This window comes from Felis catus, chromosome A1 (assembly GCF_018350175.1).
Source record: "Felis catus isolate Fca126 chromosome A1, F.catus_Fca126_mat1.0, whole genome shotgun sequence".
In the NCBI taxonomy this organism is placed as follows: Eukaryota; Metazoa; Chordata; class Mammalia; order Carnivora; family Felidae; genus Felis; species Felis catus.
The window spans coordinates 147,432,432-147,455,045 of record NC_058368.1 but is presented as its reverse complement, the minus strand read 5'-3'; the positions used below and the strand labels follow the sequence as shown (position 1 = coordinate 147,455,045).

The 22,614-nt window shown below is 38.2% G+C and overlaps 1 protein-coding gene across 2 annotated transcripts in view; it reads left to right on the top strand.

Annotated features, from left to right (window-relative positions):
* Positions 1 to 987: 987 nt before the first annotated feature.
* EDIL3 (EGF like repeats and discoidin domains 3) overlaps positions 988 to 22,614 on the top strand; it is a 413,457-nt gene continuing 391,830 nt past the window's right edge. The window contains exon 1 of one of the 2 annotated variants that reach the window (XM_011284418.3): positions 988 to 1,569. In XM_011284418.3, the coding sequence (XP_011282720.1) occupies positions 1,500 to 1,569 (70 nt within the window). In that variant the 5' untranslated portion in view covers positions 988 to 1,499. The remainder of the gene's footprint in view (positions 1,570 to 22,614) is intronic. The other variant, XM_011284414.3, reaches the window with a different exon arrangement.

The following is a 22,614-nucleotide window of genomic DNA, read 5'->3' as shown; positions in this document are numbered from 1 at the left end:
TTCCTGTGGTTTTCTCTTTCTCTACCTCCTTCTCTGGAAGAAGGTAAGAGACCTGTGTTTCATTTTGATACCTGCAACTGCTGGGATCAAATCCATGTACATTAAGCAATCATTCTAAGGTAAAAACAGAGGAGGAAGCACTATTTTAAGCCACGGTCTGTATTTTGCAGCTTCGTTCACTGCAAAAACTAGGTCGTTTATATTGGTTTTGGTGGGTAGCAGAGAAATTTGACCCACCTAAGTAACACTTCACGAATCTGTCCTTGCCTTCTATTTTCTTGCACAGTCCCCACACTCTCCCCATTATTTCTCATCTGAAACGTGTCCTGCTTAACGAGATACCAGATATGAAACGTGTCTCCTCCTGTCTTGCCCTAGGCCTTGACCTTTTTTGTCCCTGTGAGTAGATAAGCTCACAACCCTCTCTCCCAGCCCTAGAGCTAACTAAAGTGCAAGAGAGCAGCCTAGAGTCTGCCTGCTGGACGAGGTTGTATTTTCTGAGGATCTGGGCAATTCACTTTACAGGGTTTCATTTCTAACGTAGCTTCGTGCCCCAAGAGTCACTTTTCAAAATTTCTTAACTTCTTTCCCTGGCTATACTGAGAACGGGACTTCAGGGGCATCTTTAACGTGGTTAATTGTAAAGTCAGTGCTGGAACCGAGAGTATCTCGGACCCCAAGGTACTTCCCTTAACTCTACAGTCTCCAGCGTGTGCAGGGAAGGCACAGGCAATGTAGGAACTTTAGAGGTGGTGGCAGGTGCCAGGGTGTGGCTGCAGTTGTGTGTCCCTTTTCTCTTCCAGCAGAAGGAGCCACCTGAGAGAGAGAGAGAGAGAGAGAGAGAGAGAGAGAGAGAGAGAGAGCGAGAGAGAGGAGAGAGAGAGGGAGAAGAGAGGGAGGAAAGAGGGGAAGACTGGGGGAGGGAATAAGAGGGGAGGCGGGAGGCGGGTGGGGCGGGCAGGCACCCGGGGAGCGCGGCGGCTGCGAAGCTCGGGCTCACACGCACGCCGCCTCTGTTTGTACACAGTGCGCTCCCGGCCGGAGGCTGGCTCCCCGCTAGCTCACGCTTCATTGTTCTCCCAAGTCAGAAGCCCCGCAGCTGCGGCGGCGAGCGCTGAGCGGGCCGAGCGCACCGTTTGCCCGTCCACCCGCGCGGGTGACCCGGGGCCGCCGCGGGAACCCGCGCCCCGCCCCGCCCCGCCCGCAGCGCCTCAGTCGGGACCCACCCGCAGCGGAGGCTGAGCCCGCCAGCGGCTCTTCGGAGCTCGCCCACCTCTTCGCGCCGGAGCGCAGGCAAAAGGGGAAGAGAGGTTCCTCTCTTTGGTCGCCACTCTTTCTCGTCCTCTTCAAGAATTTGTTTAAGGTAGTGCTGCGGGCAGAAGACGTCTTCTTGAATTCTCTGCCAGGGGCGGGGTCTGCCGCTGCCCTGCGGTGCCACCTCAGCGACACTGCCCTCCGTTACGACCCCTGACCAGCCGGGGTCACGTCCGGGAGACAGAATGATGAAGCGCTCGGTGGCCGCCTGGCTCTTGATCGGGCTCAGCCTCAGTGTCCCCCAGTTCTGCAAAGGTGAGGCGGCGGGGCCCGGGCTGCAAGGTGCGGGACGGGCTGAAGTCCCTTGGGAAATACCGCGCAGGGCGCTGGAGGCGGTCCCCGGGGCGCGCCAGGGGTGGCGAGCGCCGCGGGCGGTACGGAGGCGGCGGCGCGCCCTAGGTGCCTCGGAAAAGTGCTGGCAAAGTCAGAGCGGAGTGCGTGGGGCTGAGCGGGGGAAGGGGGTGCGGGGGGACCGAGGTGAGATCGAGGAAAGACGGGGACTGTGGCAGGCGGGAGGGAACGGCGCTCCGGGGAACCAGAGGCTCCTCGGCTCACTCGGCCAACGGGTCACTGCGCGAACCTCCTTGGGCAATGCCAGTGATGCCAGCCACGGGCGACGGGCGGGGCTCCCATGGGGGCCCGGGCCGGGAGGCGAGCGTGTGGGCGTCATCTGATTGAAACGGGAGGAGGCTGGGGAGCCGCATGGCGGTCCGCTCCCGGGTGCGGTTCTGCCAAAGTGGGCCCGGGCTGCGCGCTTTGCAAATCCGAACCTGGCCCTGGGAGTTCTGGAGGTGGGTGAGGTGGAGGCGGATCTGACTAGTCAGTCGGGCTTTCTCCTGCCTCCCCACCCCGGACTCGCTGCGTCGGTTACAGAAAAAACCCTGGAACCTACCTCTCGCCTAACCTCAGGGGCTCCGAGCTTGGCTCAGCACTCCCTCCGGGTGCAAGCGTAACTCGTGGGCATGGACAATCTTGCAGTGCGAAACATCCTCGCTCCCCCGCCCAAGAGCAGAAAAGTTGTAAGAGCGGGTCTGGTTGTGCTTTCCATGACTTGTGTGAAATAAATCAGACTGCAAAATAAAATAAAAAAATAAAATAAAATAAAATAAAATAAAATAAAATAAAATAAAATAAAATAAAATAAAATAAAATAAAAATAATTAGTATTATTACAGGACTCCGAGGAGTCTCCTACTGAGTTGTATAGACGAATTTCAGGTCCTTTGCGAAGGGTGGCTTGTCAATACGAACCCTTGTTCTGGCCGCGCGTCACTGCGCGGGTCGCGGGTCCAGGCTCAAGTTGGCGCTGGAAAAGGGCAGGAGGAGAGGCAGGGGCCCTGGAGAGACCGCTCAAGGGGGTCCTGCTCCCCTTCGGCGCTCACCGGTGGAGAATGCCCCTTCTGAGGGGTCCGAGGGTGATAACAACCCTTAGCAGGCTGCTTCAGGTGGAGAGCTGAGTGCACTACAGGGTTTAAAACGCTGTGCCTCTCAAAAAGGATAGTTGAATTAAAAGCGTTGACTCGAATCCATTTGAAATTAGACACTACACGAGTATTCCACACGCACCATCCATGCATCCATCCATCCATTTGCTTCCCAGATAAATTGTGGGCTCTCGGGCTACTGTTTGCCCAAGAAGCCTGGTGTTCCTGGAGGCCTTCGGCTGCCCTGCCGGCAGCGATCCGTGGCCGAGCTTTGCCTGGGCCTCCCTCCCTCCCTCCCCCAGAAGGTGGCTATTTTCCCCAGCGTGTGTAGGCGTGCGTGTAGGTGTGTGCCTTGCCAGCGTTTACAAAGTGCCCTTCCAGTTATCAGGCAGAAGCAGCCACTCCACTGAAGGTGAAGGGATGGTAATGGCTTTGTAGTTGCTCAGCCGAGTTCCCAGGCGATAGGGTGAAGGCAGTGCTCCCACCACTGTTATTTTCCTTTCTCTTATTTCCCATCTGGATTCCTTCTGCACTTTCTTCCCTTAGCAGGAAGGCGAAGGGAAGAACCGCAGGCACAATCGTCTCCTCCTCCCTTCACCGCCTCCGTTCCCACCCCACACACGAAGACACACATTCACCCAGTCACACGCACCTACACCCTGCCACCGCAGCCACCATCTGTCCCCGAGCCGAGGTGGAGAGCGGAGGGGGTGGAGGAGGAGATAACGTGTCTAGCGTGCGTGGCCGCGCTCTCCTCGCAGGGTCTGGTTGCAGGAACCCTGGGGTGCGGTGAGTCCCGGCTGGATGCAGCTCGCAGCTCTGCCTTCTAAAGATACCCGCGCCTAGGGCACTGCTTACCGCGGGAGGCAAACCAGCCACGGTGATGTTGCCGGGCCTCTCCTTTCCCGCTCCCAGACAACCATCGGGCAGCGGTGTACTCCATGTTCTTTAGTAGACTGCTCCTTTTTTTTTTTTTTTTTTCAGCCAGCCCATGGTTAGAAGGAAAGAGGGCTTTAAGGAGAGAAACGGACCATTTTCAATGGGCTCTTTTGGTTGAACTTGCACCTTTCTAATACAGTCCCCCTCAGCCCAGCAGAAGGCAGAGTGCAGCTTGCGTGACAGCTCCAAACAATTAAACTTTGAGTAAACTTATTGAAGCCAGTGTTAACACTGGGAATTTCCCTCGCATCCTCCCTCCCCAGACATCGTTTATCTAATGTAGCCTTTTAGAAATTGGTGTTTCCCTGTGTGGGCTGCAGTTTACGTGCATTAATGATTGGGATTTGGTAATTTCTTTTATTAGTAGTTTTTATTTTAAAATTAAACCAATGGATCAGTCAGGGTGAATATTTTATTAACTCTTAAATTATTCATCGCTATGGGTTGCTCTGAAAAATCCAATAACATGCATACAGTTGCAGCAAGCACGTGACATCTTATGCAATCTGTCCCTGTGCCTGCAGTTGGTGCCTGAAGTCTTTAAGCAAATGGCACTGTCTAAAAATGTCTAGACATGTCCTAAATACTATGAATCATTGGCATTTGAATTTCCTTTTTTTTTTTATCAATGGTGAATTTTAGTTACTCTACATGAGAATAAATTAGTACCTGAAGAATCTCACTCAAGATAATAACACTATGCTTCTATGATTAGTATAGCAATATTTATACTGAAATTAACAGGTTTTTGTGTTTTGTATTTTGTATTTAAAATGTGTCACACATTAATGTCTTTGTTTCTCAATTTACATGACCATAATTTCTGTACTTTAAAAATAAATGCTAAGTCAAATGCCAGCTGTAACACCTAAGGGTAATTTTAAACGGTTGAACTAAAAATAATAATTAAGGGAAGATAAAGTATTCTGCTGTGACAGTTTGACAGTAATGCAAAATATTGGCCATGCCCTGCACTGTCATGATACATCCACTTTTTTTTCCCTCTCTGGTACTTAAAAAGCTTTTTTCATTATTCTTGGAATGTTTCCATAGCATTGAGATGTGTTTTGTTTTAAATATGCATATTTTGGGGAACACATTTAGATTTATAATAATAAAAATTAATGGTTAAAATTTGAAGTACTACATTCTTCCTTCTATAGTCTTGAAGTCACAAAGGTCTCCAAAACCGGGCTAATGTATTTCACTTCTGTACTCTTCTCTAAAACTCCCGTGTATTTTTCTCAAATATTTAAAGACTAATGTTGATATAAAACATGTATTCAGGATCTAAGGTATTTTTAGTAAATATTTTCATAAAGTTTCCTTTTATTGCCAGATACATGTGATTTTTCCTTCTCACAAAACTATAGGAATGTAAAGTAAGGGGATAAAATATACATGAGTAAATATAAAATAGCTTGGTTACTCAAAATCATTACAAAATAGAAGTTGGGCAGTCCTTAGAGTCTAAATTAGAGTCTTAATTTTATTGATATTAAGATAAAACTTTTACTTAGGTACTTTGATTTAAAACTTTTAATTTTTTGAAGAGTTTTGAATTGAGATGGACTGTATATCTTATCATTTGTGTACAATTAAAAAAAAAAACCTGCCTGACCCAAAAGTTTTATAAAGCCTAAGAAAGTAATTCTGGCATTTGTTGTTTACTGAGTACACTTTCAGGTGCAGTAGCTTTGAATATGATACATGATGTAGTAGGTTCATCATATTCTTGCCAAACAAACAAACAAAACCATAAAACAGTGCAGGGTTTAGAACTCAGTTCACGCCAGAGTAAATCATAATGAGTAGGTAGTGAGAAATAGATAGCAAATCTTGTAAATATGTAATTAATGGTATGACTTCTCATAGCTAATCAATTTACTTTTTACATAGTGGGGTTTATTTCCTAAGTAGTTTGTACACTGCATTATTATTAAGAAAAGAGTAGAAAACCAAAACCAAGCCATTTCTGTTTTTCAGTTCTCCTCTGGGTTGTAAGGAAGATGCCAGGCATTTTTTTGTTTGTTTGTTTAATCATAGCCCATGTAATGATTATAATAACTTTTGGTTAATCAAAACAATCATGTATTTGTATACAAAAAGTCAAACGGTTACCCATGTGGAGTAGCATAAGTATTGAAATTGTTCTCATGGTTATGTGATAATGCTAGAAACTAAGTACTATAAATACTTAAACTGAATACATTACCACTTAGTTGTCACTGAAAATTCCTCTGAAAAGTCTTTGATTTGAGGAAGTTGTTGAAGGGAAAAGCAGACCAGGATCAACTGTGCCCTTGCCAGCAGGTGTCAGGATAATCAATGGAGATCTTTTAAAGGAAAGATGAAAAAAATAAAATAAGCAAACTAGTGAAGGTGAATCTGCAAATTCATGTAAAGTGACTTTCTGCTGTGTATGAAACTGGTGTTACTAGTTTTCATTGCTCCCCTGAAAAAGAGAGGGAGGGTGAGTTGTAAGAACCTACCTCTTTTACCACAGTTTTTTAACTTAGAAACAGAGTTACTCAGCCACTAACAAGTGCATATCTGGGTTGAACCATTATTTTTCAGGGGTCTCTTCAGTACCATCCAAGGACATGCACATAGAGCTATGAGGTACTTGCAGGAAAACAATTATCACTGAATGGTTTAGCATTCTTTTAAGCATAGCCTCCATACCAGCTCTAAGTTTTATAAATAGAAATTCTGTTATTGTGATTTGGGTGGATATATATCCACCTGTATATTTATATACATCTATAGAACTGATAAGACATGGTTAGTTACCTTTTTTTTTTTTTTTTATCATGATGATAAAGTATATGTTTCCTGGAGCTTGCAAGTGTCTAAATAACAAAAGTCATGTGGCCAAAAGAGACCAAATGACATGATAAAGTTTTGTTATAACCCACTGCAACCAGTTATTAACCCTTATATGTGTTCCTGTTATGTATCGCTAGCTATTAGTGACTTGATATCATTTATTTATTTTTAATTAATCCTTAAATGATTACATTCCTTACAAATTAGTTCTAGCATCTGCTGATAAAGCCTTTCACCTGGCTACAGATTCACCATTACACCATTTCTGCAGGTTCTCTCAGGTTCTTGTACAGCTGATGAGGTGTATCAGCTTGTGTCATGCCAAACTATCTGTCTCCAGTGGTAACCTGTGTCAGTCCTCCTAATATGAAAATTCTCTTCATTTCTCTGCCCCTGCATCTTTCTCCTCTTTTCCTCCTGCCTCCCCAACATTTCCTTGCTGGATAGCAACTGGGGCACAACATCCACTATAAAATTCTGTCTTCATTATTAAGAGGCTTCAAATCACCAAAGCGGTGTGCAGTTTTCAATTTACTTTTTTTGTGTGTGTAAGGGGAAAAACCATCATTGTGGGAAGCCTCTATTACTAAATCCTGAGGTCTAAAACATACATGGAAGTACATCAGGATCTTAATTATAAACCAACTTTACATTTTATACCTGGATTTGTCCTGCCTGAAACTATCAACTGGGTAATAATTTATATTCATCCTACTTGTAGAGAAGTCTCTTGCCTTGCCTGTAGCACATAGATGAGAAACTAGGAGAAAACATCAAAAACTCCAGACCACCTAAGACAGAGAACACACGTAGTACTTAGATCATATAGAAAAGTCTCTTGGTTTTTAAGTTCCCAGGCTTTCTATAAACTGGATCTAGAAAATGAAAGGCATATGAGGTGACAGTTCACTCTTAATCAGAACAAAAAACCATGGCAGCTATTAGAAACAGGGCTGAAAAAGTCTCTGCAAAAGCAGTGATATCTTACAGTGTAAAAAAATGAGGGACATTTACCAGGGGGAGGGGCTAAGTATAAAGGCTAAAAGGCATTAGTGTGTGAGAGAACATTCTAATAATTGGTGCCAATATTGGCTTTGGATCTTAGACAAAGACTCACAGCAATATGTTCAATATCTGGGGGTATAAAAGCAGTGAAATGCATGTATTATTGAAGAGATTTTGTCAAAACTATTTAAGCTTAGAAAACCTACTCAATGGTGAAAGAGACAGATATCTGAGGAATTTGCTTGTTTAATATGCTATTTTCCCATCATTCCAGAGAATATGTTATCATATATTTTGTACTGATACTTTTTCACTAAAACAATGAATGAAACTCTTAGGAAACACAAGACTCAATGCTGTACAAAAGAAGTAGACCTCAGAGTGCAGATAAGATGTCATGCAATCATTGGGTTATATTTTAGGAGAAAATGTGTCATTATTTTGTTTCAAAATATGCATTCTTATAGTGATACTAACTGCATAGGATTTGTTCAACAAGAGATTTAATAGTGCGTGGAGCAGAATGGAGGATTTACGTACAAGAATTTAAGTGAAGGCTTTTTCCAAGTGCTAAAGCACTTTTGAAAGTGATTGTTACTATGGTGAAAGAAGGTTGAGTCCGTGTCTTAGCTTTTCTTTTTCTCTTTTCTAAAACATGTCTGCATCAAACTGATTGATCTTTTTTTTTAAAGAACAATTTAATGTAGTATAACAGTCCATACATGGAAAGGCCAGGGTTTTAATCTCATGTTAGATGACATTGTGTTGATTTGAAGCTAACCTCTCAATGAGGTTAGGCCATCACACATTCTTTAAGGTTTATGATTTGTATTTGATGAAGCTTTTAATTTGGGGAATGCAGAATCATCCTCTTGAGCCTTTTCTTGCTATACTGAGGTCACGATGACCATTCACATTTTACTGATACTAGAGATTATATGAAGACAACCAGAGTAAAATGGGCTCATGACTCTTGAGCAGAAAATAGTGAAAGAGTCAGATGGGAACAGTGGAGAATATTTTTGTTTGAAATAAGTTGACGACTCCCTCCCAGTAATGTCTGCCCTCTACAAGCATTAGTCCTTCATCTGCGCTTATATCTTTCATGCCCTTCTCCCTTCACAGTTTTCTCTCCTAATGCCAGTTAGAACTTTCATTTTACCTTGTTTATTCAACTTGTTTTTTTCTTTCACTAGTTTACTTTTGTAAGCACTAACTTTTTTGAGCTATCAGCTATGGACAAGTATCAAGCTAATGACCATTCAAAATGCTTTAGTATTTATACGCCAAATTCTTGTTTCATGTTTTGTGTTTCCTGTAAAGCCAGAATTTACAACGGTGGCAGGCAGGACAAACAACCCAACTAAACAACAACAAAACCTAAAACAAACACTCAATATACATGGAAATGAATGGAGCTATTCCTGCCCCTGCGCATCAGTGTTCTTAGGAAGTCCCCAGACATTTGAAACAGCGCTTTGTCTTTCACAGAAAAACAATGTGTCAAAAATAGTTTCAGAAACTTTAAAAGCTTTGTTTCTTATTTAACCATTTTTTACAATCTGTGTTGTGGAATGAGCATACTTTGAGCTTCTCAGTGCTCCTGCAAGAGCATTGTTAAAAATGTGGTATTAACATACAGGCAAAATTTAAAGTGTTTTTTATGGCTGTTATGCATCTTCAGTTAGAAGAAAAGTTACCTCTAAGTGATACATTTCTTTGTTAAATACAAGGTTCTGACATTTCCAGCTGACATAATTTTGACCCAGAAACAATATTTTTTCAAGTATCAGTTTTTTTTTTTTCTTCTCTTTACTTGGGGACTGCCACAAGTCAGTTTTAAGCATCTTGTTAGACAATTTGAAACAGGCATTCATTCTGATATCTTTCTTAAATACAGTTAACAAGTCTAGTATTTATAGGGATCATGCTTTATGTTCCACTATTCTAAGTACCACTTTGATTCTTACAAGTCTCTGAGGCACAGGTACTGTTACTATTTACATAAATGGAGATATAGAGGTTAAATAATTTCCCAAGGTCACACAGCTACTAAGTAAATTCTTAGAATTAGAATCCAGGTTAAATCTGGAGCCTGTTCTCTTAACCACTAAAGCATGCTGTTTCAGTGAGTGACACGTCATGTCTATCATGGAGATAGTTTGTTAAATGATTCTTTTATTTATAAAGCTCACACTTCATATCTATTACTTTTTAACTGGTAGATATTTTGGAAATGGTAAATTATATTTCTTCTCTACACAGTACTTTTACAGTGTTCTAATTTAAGTTGGTAACATGTCATACCTCTTTTCGTATTCAGAAATAAAGTTTAGAGTATGTTCTTTTTGGTCAGAAAGAGTTAATGTGTCTTTCAGAATCATGCATCACCAGGAAGAATAGCAAAGGTGGGGAAAAGAAGAACACTTGGGAAGTAATTCAAACTCATTTTTTTTTCAGTCTTGCCATTCAATTTTATTGCCCTATGATTTATATATATATATATATATATATATATATATATATATATATATATATATATATATATATATATTTGGTTTTCTAGGATTCCATTGTTCCTCTGTATTGTTTCATTGTTACTTGATATGATATGTAAGACTACAGTTTCTCTGTAATTTTCAGATACAGAATATAGGACGAAGTGATTTTAAAGGTTAATAAGATTTTTATTTCTGCTAGTTTAATGAAAGTATTTAATTTGCCTTACATCCCATCCTCATTTAATTTTACTTTTCTGTGACCCTATTAACAAATTTTAGCCAAACAAAAGCACCAAGTGGTTTCAAACCATCAGCTAGAAAAATATATTTTCTGGGGCGCCTGGGTGGGTCAGTTGGTTAAGTGTCCGACTCTTAATTTTGATTCAGGTCATGATCTCCTGGTTTGTGAGTTAGAGCCCAGCATCAGGCTCTGCACTGACAGCACAGAGATTGTCTCCGTCTCTCTGCCTCTTTCTCTCTCTCTCTCTCTCAAAATAAATAAACATTTTTTTAAAGAAAGAAAATGCTATTTTCTAGTTTAGCATTTAACCAAAAGACAATTTATTATTTTTTTAACTAGAATTGGATTAACTTTCAACATTTTACAAAATGATAAAAATTGCACCAATTAGTATGAGATGTCCTTATTAATAACATTGTACAGATGTACAATATTTAATAGTTTAAATAAACCCCCATATATTATATTTATTCTTGTAAAATAATAAAACAATAAAGTTTCTTAAGCATTTCCATCTCCATTCTAGTTACCATGAGAAGAGAAGACATTCTTTTTTTTTTAAAGTTTACTTTCTTAATTTGAGAGAGACACAGTGCAAGTGGGGGAGGGGCCGAGAGAGAGAGAGAATCCCAAGCAGGCTCTGCACCAGCCGTGCAGAACCCAATGTGGGGCTTGAACTCGGGAAACCGGTTGAGCCAAAACCAAGAGTCAGATGCTTAACCAGCTGAACCACACAGGCACCCCAAGAAGCCTTTGTTGAACACAAAAGGAAGCTGAGGTTCAAAAAGTCACATGATCTGTAATTCAAGCAATCAGTGACAGAGTTTGAACTTGACTCTACATATTCTGGGTCCAACATACTTTTCTCTCTTTTTTTTTCCCCCTCAGTTGTTGGATTCACAAGATGAGAAGGAGGAGTTGTTATACTATTGCTTTTTCAAAGACTGTTTGAACCTGTTTCTCATTCCAACAAACACTTTCTTTCCATTAGCCCATAATACCCCCTGTTTCTCTAAGGGAGTCTGTTACCAACCATCATGACATCCTGAACTTTTCAATGGCTTCAGAATCTTCTTTCTTCTCTAACATTTGTCCCCTTAAAATCTTTCATGCATGAACTTGTGACCCTTTTAACATTCTGGTATTAAACTTCCTGGAAGTTCCCAACACTAATGATTCCCATCTCCGTGTTTAGTTACCTACTGGCAATGCTGTTCAATGGATTTTCTCATCACATGATTGGCTCAGCTAACAGTACTTTAAATTTCTCAGACTTTATCTCACCAGAATTATCTGTCTTTCTACTTTTCTTTGTCCTTTACTCCCACAAACTCACTTTTTTCACCACTCTAATTTTTAGTCTTACTTATCTCTCTTCTTTCCCAGCCTGGTCTCTGTGGTTTTCCATTTTAAGAGGTATTCAACCATTTATGAATTTCTCAGGCCAGGTGCTTTTATCAGTTTTGCTTCATTAAGTCCCAAACTAAGATAGTTTCCAAAGTCTCATTCACATCTTTGCAACTAAGAAAATTGGAGTGCTATCAGAAGGTATTGGACCCGCTGGAAATCCTGATGTAGCTGAAAAGTCGACTTCCAGAAATCCTGATGTAGCTGAAAAGTCGAGTTCCAGAAATCCTGATGTAGCTGAAAAGTCAAGTTCCACATCTTGAAGGGCATGAACAAGTAAGATAGAAAGTGATATTATGGGAAATATCATGGGCACTGCCAAAATCATATGGGAATTGCAATTTATTGATAATTATAAATTTGGGAACATCATCATAAGGGTTATGGTTGAGAGAGGATAGAAGACAAGATCCTTAGAATAAAAGTCAAGGCATGTTGTAAAAAAAAATTTATGTGGGTATTGAAATCCCAAAAAGTTACACAAGAAAAAAATGTTGGAGAGAATGACAGTGAACCAGGAACAGAAATTTTCAAGGAATGAGGGGATATAGTGCAGCAATCAGGAGATAACTATAATAATAAGGGTATAGTGTTGGGAAATAGTTATCTGTTACATGAAATTAAACCCAGGTGGGGGTTTTGTTTGTTTGTTTTTGTTTTTTGTTTGTTATTTGAAAGGAAGGAGAAAGCATGTTCAGTAAGTTGCTTTGAAGAGTGGGAAAGAGTAATGCCGCATCTGAGGTCTAGAATCTTTGGGAGAGAAAACAGTATCCAATTAAGAGCGCTGTGGGTAAACAGTGACTCAGGGGAGAGTGGATTTCTCCTAGACCAGGAAGACAGATATAATGGCCTAGTCCCAGGCATCATGCTTTTTGACAGTCTTCATCCTACAGCTTTTGACGTGTTGCGCTCAAAGCATTGCTTTTAAGCACATACAATATGTTTTCATATGCAACAGCTCTTTTAAACCTCATGACCATCTTGGGGGTTATTATTAACCTTATGGGCAGATGAGGATATAAATGAGAATAGGGTAAGTGGTCAGCACTCAGACTTACAAACCCAAGTCCAGGATTTACTTCACTATAGCACAATTACAGAGAAAAACCCAGATCCAGGGAAGGATCCTTTTTAAATTCAAGGCACATCTGGGAGATAGGAAGATTTCTGCAGTTGTGTCGTGACCTACTTTGTCCTATCCAGATGGGCCTCTATGTGTTTTGAGGTTTGCATAGTTTAGGTTACTGGGAATGTCTATGTCTGCTTGCTGGTCTTAATCCTTGCCCACCTTGGATCATTTGTCCAAATGGTTTTTCCTGGAAAACAACATTATTACTTGGAGAATATTTCTTTTTTCCTTTTCAGCATACTCAAAATTGTGCAACCTTACACACAAAGAATTCTTTTTCCTCAAATTTACATGTTTCAAATATTTGTAAACCATAATGTTTCTTCTTTAGTTCCTGACATGCTAAAGTTGTACATATTTCTTCCTTTAATCTGTCCTTGTAAGCCATTCCTTTCATCATTTTAGCTGTTTCATTTGGAATCTCTCCAAGTAGTCTACGTATTTATTCAACAGGCTTGCCAAAAAACCAACAGAGAATTCCAGGGATGCGCCTTCCTTAAATAATGCCACACGCTCTAATCTGTCCTTTCAAATTTTGCAAATACATTCTTAATTTTCATCTCTTGTTTTGCTGTTTTTTCTATCAGACCACTTTTTTCCAAATAATATTTATCTGTGCCATTATTTTTTTTCATAATTTTGTTTTTCTTTTGCCTTCACTGGAGTTTTCCTTTTTCTTTTCATTTTGAATTTAGTATAACATTTATTACTATTATATGATGTATTCTCTGTCCATAGAATCACAAAATAACCTAACTTCATTTCCTGCAAATTATATTATTAGGCTATCTACTGGTATTTTTATATCATACACACACACACACACACACACACACGCACATATATATATATATATATATATATATATATATATATATATATAATCTGCTAAATTGTATGCAACAAATCCTACCCTTAGTTTTCTTTTTTGCATATATATTTCCTTTTGGGTCTTTAAAGCATTCATCATCTTGTTGAAACTACCATCTAACTCTATTTCTGTAGTTTTTCTATTTCTGCATTTATTTCTGTCTCCTTCTAAATGTTGCCATTTTCTTCTCCCACTTCATTGCTCAGCTTAAACTGAACAACCTCAGAGAATCTCTCTGATAACCTTATCCAAGTTACCAATGCTCCAACATGTACACATATACCCCTGTCATTATTCTTTGTCACTGTTTTTTTGAATTATGGCATTTTTAAAAATCATAGCTATAAAATCACTTAATAACTTATTTATTTCATTTCTTGTTCCGAATGTATTGTAAACACTATGTAGGCAGAAAAAGCATATGTTTTGTTCCCTAATGTGTATATCCAGCTCCAACCATGGTGCCTTATATGTACTAGGCACTTCCTATTTGTTGGCTAAATTTGCCCCTGCAGGGATGAATGAAAAACATGAATTAAAAACAACTGTGTTGGTGTATAAATCTTTCCCTGGTTTAAAAAAAAATGTGTTCCTTTGATAGACCCATTAACTCATTTAATAAATTCTTATCTGTTTGAAGCACTGATGCATTGACCTGTAATTTATGGCACAAGTGATACACTTTTAGAAGGCAATAAATACTTTAGTAGTGGCAAACTCTAAGAGCAGACTAAATAAATGACCCACTTGTTTCCATAGCTGTCTAATTTATAAACACTTTATAAGCAAGATTTGGGTTTTACCTGAAATTATCAAATTGCAATAAAGTAGTTGTAATTGTATATGGAAGATAGACAGTAAGCTCTAGTTTGTCATTTTATTATCAAGGGTTGACCAGAAAACTATGTGCAACAAAATCAAAGCACTTGGTGGTGGTTTAAATTGTCAGGTGGAGGAGTTGCAGGTAGCCCTTTGATCTACTAATTGTCCCAGTGCCTGGGGGATGACTCCCATAAGCTCCACCAGCAATAACTTTCCTTCAACCATAACTTCTTTCCCTCCTCCTGCCATGCAGTCACACCTGCTACACCCAGATGTACTTGGCAGAGGGGAAAAGACAGCCCAGGAAGCTGTGTCTGCCCAGGAGCCCAAAGCTCTGTTTAGAGTTTTTTTGTATGTAATGACAATCTTTATGTCACAGCTAACTGCTGTTTATTCCCCTTTGGGCAAGTATACTTCTCCTTTCTTAAAAGCCTCAGTGGTTCTAAAACTATTTGTGTGCTTGTGACCTCAATAATTGTGTGATTTCCACTGCTAGTCTGAAAGCTCTGAAAACACGTCTTTCTGAAAAAGGTATATGGCAAAGGATTGTATGCAGTCACTTATAAAATCTAAGGCTTTGCTCCTTTTTATGTGATAAGAAAGAACATTGGCAGTTTTTTTGAGGGGCAATTAATTCCTCATACTTACTCTAAAGTTTTAATTATTTTTGAACTGATAAGTATACACTCATTGAAGAAAAGCCATAATCGTGTCATTTGGTGTCTGTATTTAAAGACATTTCAATGAATAAATACCTCAAAGTAATATTTTTAACCATAAAATTGATCACGACACGTAGTCTTATGATTTATTTATTCCACAACTTTTTATTGAGCAGAGATAGATGCCAGGAACTGTTTTGGGTGATAGAACTACAAGAATGAACAAAACAGGCGGCAAACCTTGCTCAGATACAGCTTAAATTCAATGAGTTAAATGGATGGGATTAGAGAATAAACAAAGGAAATTGTCTAGCAGGTTAAAAGAAGGGGGTCGGGATTTCAGGAGTGGATCTCACTTTTATGTAGGGTGCTCATGTCAAGCCTCACTTTTCACCCCAAACATTAAGGAAGTGAGGTATATATTAAAAGCATGTTTCATTTGTCTCTGTGTTTATTATGTTTGTTATGTAACAGCTAAACTTATTTTGTAAAATATAACCATATTTTCCTTTATGATTTCTGCTTTTGGCAGAAATTTAAGTGTGTAAGAATTGCTCTTTGCTTTTTCTACCAGATGATTAGCTATGTGTCCCAACACAACTTACCAAAACTTAGAAAATGAAGCACTCATCATACACTAAATTTATGATGTATTTGCATCAGTTCAGACACTTACTGGGCTGCTTCTTTATTAGTGGGACAGTATTTTTAATTATTAAATTACTTATGAATTATGGATTTTAGTTATTAATCATTGCATGTCATTAGAAATACAGCAAAATATGGTTTCTAATATTTTACTTGGGATGTTTACATCTGTTTTTATCAATGACATTTTGAGCGATGTTTATCAAGCTTGGTACTAGGGAAATGCTATACTTGTAGAATTATTTAGAAAGCTTCTCTTCTTTGGAGTACTTTAAGAGTTTTTCTGTTTCTTAAAGTTTTGGAATAACTCACCTACTAAGCAATCTTATCTGTTTGTTGGGTACTTTGTGAATACTATTTCTAGGGTCTTCCATAATGAATGGAGCACTTGTTATTCCTTTTCCATTTTTGATAATTTATCATTTCTGTTAAATTTATCTATTCTGATACAATAGTATAATTTAAGAATATTTTCTAATTTATTAGCACATATTATATATAGCATTAAAATATGAAGTTATTTATATAAAATAAAACATTACATATATATACATATACATTATATGTATGTGTGTATATATATATATATATATATAGTGTGTGTGTGTGTGTGTGTGTGATATCTACAAAGTATAAAAAATAAACATTAAAAAGATAAAGGTTTCAGACTCAGGAATCAGGATTTTCAACTTCAACAGTTGACTAACCTTGGTTTTCAAAAAATAAATAAAATGGGGATAGAAAAAAATAAAATAAAATGGGGATGATAATAGAATCTTACCCCGAGAGTTAATGTCAGGATTTAATACAGGTTAAGTGCTTAGAACAATGTCTTTGGCCAGGATGGAGATGATAGGGAGGAGGAAAAGGAGGACTAGTATTTCCAGTTTTGTAGGCACAGTGCTTGGCTCAAATTATGGCAAAAAGTAATTGATAAATGAATTGAGTGTCAATCATCTTTTTCATTTATTATTTTAGTTTTTATTTTTATCAAGAAGACTTCAGTCTTTTAACTGAAATATAATTTGCAGGCATACTAATATAATGTGATAAGAGAATGGAATCAGATAGACTGGGAGTTGGATCCTGGATAAACTCTTGACTAATTCTGAAGCCTTTTACATACCTAGGTTTACATACCTAACCTGTTTCCTCCTCTGTAGGGTATGGATAAAGCAAGAACAATCTAATACGGTCATTGTAATGATTAAAAGATACAACCCATATAATATGCTTATAGATCCTGGCAATATAAACTTTCAATAAATATTAGGTATTTTTTTTATTTTCTTAGTTGTTGTTCTGGCTATTGCTATAAAGGGGTCAGTTACACTGGATACCCTGGGATACCAACGGAGAATGGGATACCGAAGGAGGGGATGGGAACCTGGATTGATCTGACAAAATGGCCAATCAACAGAGCTTGGCAATTTTTCAATTTCTGTTACATATATTTCGGTTATGTTTCTGATTTTAAATTATTGTGTTTTGGGGCATTTGACTATCTTAGTCTGTTAGGGCTAATGTAAGAAAAATACCATAGACTGGGTGGATTATAAAATACAAATTTGTTTCTCACAGTACTGGAGGCTAGAAAATCCAAAAGCAGTGTGCTGGCAGATTCAGTGTCTGGTGAGAGCCTGCTTCCTGGATCATGGGCAGCCATCTTTCACTGTGTCCTTATATGGTTGACAGAGTGAAGGGGCACTCTGAGACTTATTTTCAGTGAAGGCACTAATGTTACTCATGTGGCCTCTACCCTCATGACGCAATCACCTCCCAAAGGCCCAACCTCCAAATACAATCACATTGTGGATTAGGTTTCAAAATATGGATTTGGGGGAGGGGGACATAAATAGTCTACCGTATCATCTGTAATAGAATATCCTTCAGTTTCGCCTACCCCACTAGGAAGTCTTTCCTTCCTTTATATTCTTCCCACGTAGTGGCACTGACTCTCTACTCTGAATATAGACTGTAAGTTGTGTCCTGATTTATAACCTATAATAGAAACTTCTAAAACATTTTAGGTTGTTTTTACTTCACATTTGGCTTTATAGGTCTCAATTGTAAATATGGTATATAAGGCAGTTGACAGCTTGGAAGTTTTTTGTAATTTGCTTATTCACGACTTGTGGTCTCTGTGGTCAGTACTTAGTATTCAGAAAACTCTTCACTGTGTCTTGCCTTTCAGCAGTTCAAGTTTATTTTAATATTTTATGTCAAAAAATGGATAAAAATTAAGTTTATGTTGGCCCAAAGGTTTTAAAATAAAAGAATTCCATTTGCATTTTAAAGAATTGAATTTTACTACTTCCTCACTTCTGGAGGGGGGTGGGGAAGAAAACTTTCCTTTAAGACATTTAGGTTAAATATAAGGTTTAGCGGGGTGCCTGGGTGGCTCAGTCGGTTAGGTGTCAGACTTCAGCTCAGGTCATGATCTCACAGTTTGTGGGTTCAAGCCCCACGTCGGGCTCTGTGCTGACAGCTCAGAGCCTGGATCCTGCTTCGGATTCTGTGTCTCCTTCTCTCTCTGTTCCTCCCCTACTCATGCTCTCTCTCTCTCTCTCTCTCTCTCTCTCTCTCTCAAAATAAATAAAGATTAAAATTTTTTTTTAAAAATATAAGGTATAGATATACAAATATGTTTTATGGATTAGTGTAGAACTAATATGGCTTCCTATAGAATGAATCAGGTGGTTCAGATGAATTTAGAAATAGACATTAATGATTTAGGATAGAAGATTGCCAGGTCTGTTTGTACCTGTTTTCAAAGTAACAACGTTTATAACTAAAATCATCTGATTGCCAGAGCAAGCAGGATTCCACATGAAATTTACATGGTTAAAAGTGTTGAAATCTATTGGGCAAACACATTAAGGATTATTTCCAAATCAAGTTACAATTTAAAACACTTTTGGGGGGTATTGTATGCATGTCTTCACAAAAGAACAATTATAATATGCAGATTCAGGATAAGGTCAGGTGATTAGCAATCTTGATTGCATCTACCAAGTCCCTTTTGCCGTATGATCTAGCATGTTGAATAGGCAAAACACCAAAGGGTGAAGGTCATGGAACTAGAATCCTCCTATTGGTTACATACACAATCTCATATAGACATAGGTTTGTACAATTCTTCATCTGTAGTAGCAGTGTGGACTAGTTTGGTATCAAAAGACAGTCCTGGCTCTAACAAGTACTTGCCTTATGACTGTCAGCAAACTCCAATCTCTAAGCCCTAGTTTCCTTATGATCAAAATGAAAGTGAAGCAATATACAAGGAATGATTTTGGAACCCGAAAACTGTCATATAAATCATCTGTTTTGGTGGTAGCCAAATTCTTGCTTTGTTTTCTATACCTTTATAAAATCAGCTAGTGTTGCTGTCCCCCTCATTTGTTTTTGTGTGTTTTACTGAACATATCCAGATGTTATGAAAACTTTTGATTATACCTGTATGGAAAAGGAACATAAATAAGCACACAAAGAAATGATGACATATCTGATTTTTAAGCAGGTCCTGCATTGTGAGAACTTAATTAGTGGTGATGAGACACTGGACAGCTCTTACATGTTAACACGGGCACATTCATATCTGATGTCCCCAGATGTCTGTGATTTCACCTGCTCTTTTCAAACCTAAGCTGACACCTAGCATGGCTGGCTTAGAAAATTCTTTTTTATTCATGCAAATGTAGAAAGTTAAAAGTTAAATCATTTTCTCACCCTGCTGAGAAAATTGCCACCTCTAAAGGAATCAGGGTCATCTTCTCTCCTGCTGTGTTCCTACAACTCAAATTTCAGCTTCTTCTTGGCCCACTGCCAGTCCACAAAAATGAAATTAATACAAATGTACTTAAATATAGTAGCAGTGAGGGGCGCCTGGGTGGCACAGTCAGTTAAGCGTCCGACTTCAGCCAGGTCACGATCTCGCGGTCCATGAGTTCGAGCCCCGCGTCAGGCTCTGGGCTGAAGGCTCAGAGCCTGGAGCCTGTTTCCGATTCTGTGTCTCCCTCTCTCTCTGCCCCTCCCCCGTTCATGCTCTGTCTCTCTCTGTCCCAAAAAATAAATAAACGTTGAAAAAAAATTAAAAAAAAAATAGTAGCAGTGATACTATTTAAAATATTTTAGCTAGTTTTATAAAATTAATTCTAGAGAATCATGCTTTGTTTTGTTTCTAAAAAAATGAGTTTCAAAATTATATATGAGTCATAACTTATTTTTGAATTAAAAATGCCTTGATAATATCTCGCAATATAACAATTAGCCTAGATTCTAACACCAAAATGCAATTGTGTTATTGAGATTTCTCCCCATGGTAACTGCAAATGTATGTGTAAATATAAATTTATAATACTTTATTATAATAATAAAGACAGTATGTAAGTAAATTAGAAAAATAAATATCTAAATTAAATGACATCTTTAGTTAGTAACAGATTTCATATAGTGATTGCTTTAAAATGAAATGTATTTGAAAGTCAAATTTAGAACTAAAACAAAAATATAGGCAGAATTACTGATAAAAAAATGTCTGTCTGTTCTTAGGGAAGTGGCATAGATCAATGTGAAGTAACATTTCTTAATTCTTTCCAAAGGGGTACTTTATTTTGCTTTGTCTTCCTCATAATTGAAAAGTACTTTGAAATATAGAAAATGGTATCATTGGTACTAGCTGCATAGTAAACCAATCTAGAATTGGATGTTTCAGGTTGCTGATTTAACTTTAATTGGGAATATGTTATAAATTAAGTCAATTGACTTTGGGATAATAAGAGGCATGAAGAACTCTTCCAGGATTAATTGTTTGTGAAGGCAATTACTATGAGCAAAGCCTAGAATCTAAGCCCAAGCAATTGGAGCATATAAACTTTAACAGTGAATTCTGGGGCTCATTTACGTTGGTATGTCAGTCTGAAAGTAAGCATTTTCATATGTAACTGCATTATAGAAAACTTAATGTTTAGGTCATTGGGCAATACAAGAAATGTAAACCATTACTCCACAGCATTCAATAGTACAAAAATATACTTAGGCAATTGGAAGCTGGGTCAAACCATTTTTTTTTTTTTAATTCAAGAAATTGTAGGAATACACTGAGTCTTTTGAGTTCAACAATTTAGAGCTTATTCAGATGGTTCATTGGTTCCTTGACTCCTACAAAAGGAAATTAAAGCAAAATGAATTGATGAATAATTTGGTTGCACTCCAGGAACCTAAACACTTTCTTTCTTTTTCTTTTCTTTTCTTTCTTTCTTCCTTTTTCTTTCTTTCTTTCTCTCTCTTTCTTTCTCTTTCTTCTTTTTTTTTTAAGTAATGGCAAAGGTATACAGTAAAACAAAAAGATATTATTGTTATGTGCTTCTAAAGCTGAAAATCCACAAATTAAGGTGGAAACTGCTTCAGGAGACCTATTAATACATATTTATAATTAAAACTTGGTTCCTTTAGCATCATTGCTCATTTGGGAAGTTGGTTTATATGTATTCTACATTAAGTTCATTTGTTAGGATTCTGTATAAGCTTGTTATTATAGGATGCTACTCACACTTGAGCTGTGAGACAGCACACAGGCATTTGTGTAACCAGAGTATTCATGACTTTCAATTTGGGTTATTAGACTATTATGTTGGAATGGTCAATATTGCTTCTTTTGGTTTCTGTAAATCGTTGATATATCACAATGACAAAATGGTACTAGAAATTTTTAGAGACGTTATTGAAATGCAAAATAATGCACACAATCTTAAGTGTTTATGTAGTTCAATGAGTTTTCAAAATTGTGTGTACCTATGTAATCATTACCTAAAACAAGATATAGAACATTTCCATAATCCTAGAATATTCTTCCATGAAGTTTCAAGTCAAATCCCATCCTTACCCCTCCTCTCTCCAACATCTGTGTTTTTGATTTCTATCATTATAGATTAATTTTGTCTGTTGTTGGACTTTATACCATTGTTATGGTAGTGTGTGTGTGTGTGTGTGTGTGTGTGTGTGTGTGTGTGTGTGTTTGGTGCTTATCTTTGTTATTGCACATATCATGAGTGCATTTCTTTTTATTCCTGAATAGTATTTCATAGAAATATACCACAATTTGTTTATCTGCCCTTTAGTTGATGAGAAATTGGATTCTTTCTGGTTTTTAGCTTTCATAATGAATAAAGGCAATTTGAACACTCTTACAAATTTTTCTTCTAAATAGCTATAATTTTATTTCTCTTGGATAAAATACCTAGGAATGAAATTTCTGGGTCATAGGTAGATACATGTTAACTTGAAAAACTACTCAACAGATCTCCAAAGGGATTGAATACTTTTGTTCTCACAACAGTTATGTGTGAGGGTTCTGGTTGTTCCATATCCTCAAATTCTGTCACTATTAGTCTTTTGATTGTAGCTATTCTAGTTGAAATGAAATGGTATTTCACTGTATTTTTATCTAATGTTTTCAATGATTAAGGGTATTGAGGACACTATCATGAGTTTATTGACCATTTATATTTCTTCTTTTGTGATGTGTCCAATCTTTTACAAGTATTTCTTTTTTGTTGTTGTTTGGGGATTTTAAGGTTAATTTGTAGGGTTCTGTATATATCCTGGATATGTGTACTTTGCCAGTTGTGTGTTGCAAATATATTTCCTACTCTGTGGCTTGATATTCAGGGTTTGTTTTTTTAAGTTTATTTGTATGTGGGGGGGGGCAGGGTGGGCAGATAAAGAGGGAGAGAGAGAGAATCCCATGCAGGCTCCACACTATCAGTGCAGAACCCCATGCTGGGCTTTAACTCACGAACCACGAGATCATCACCTAAGCAG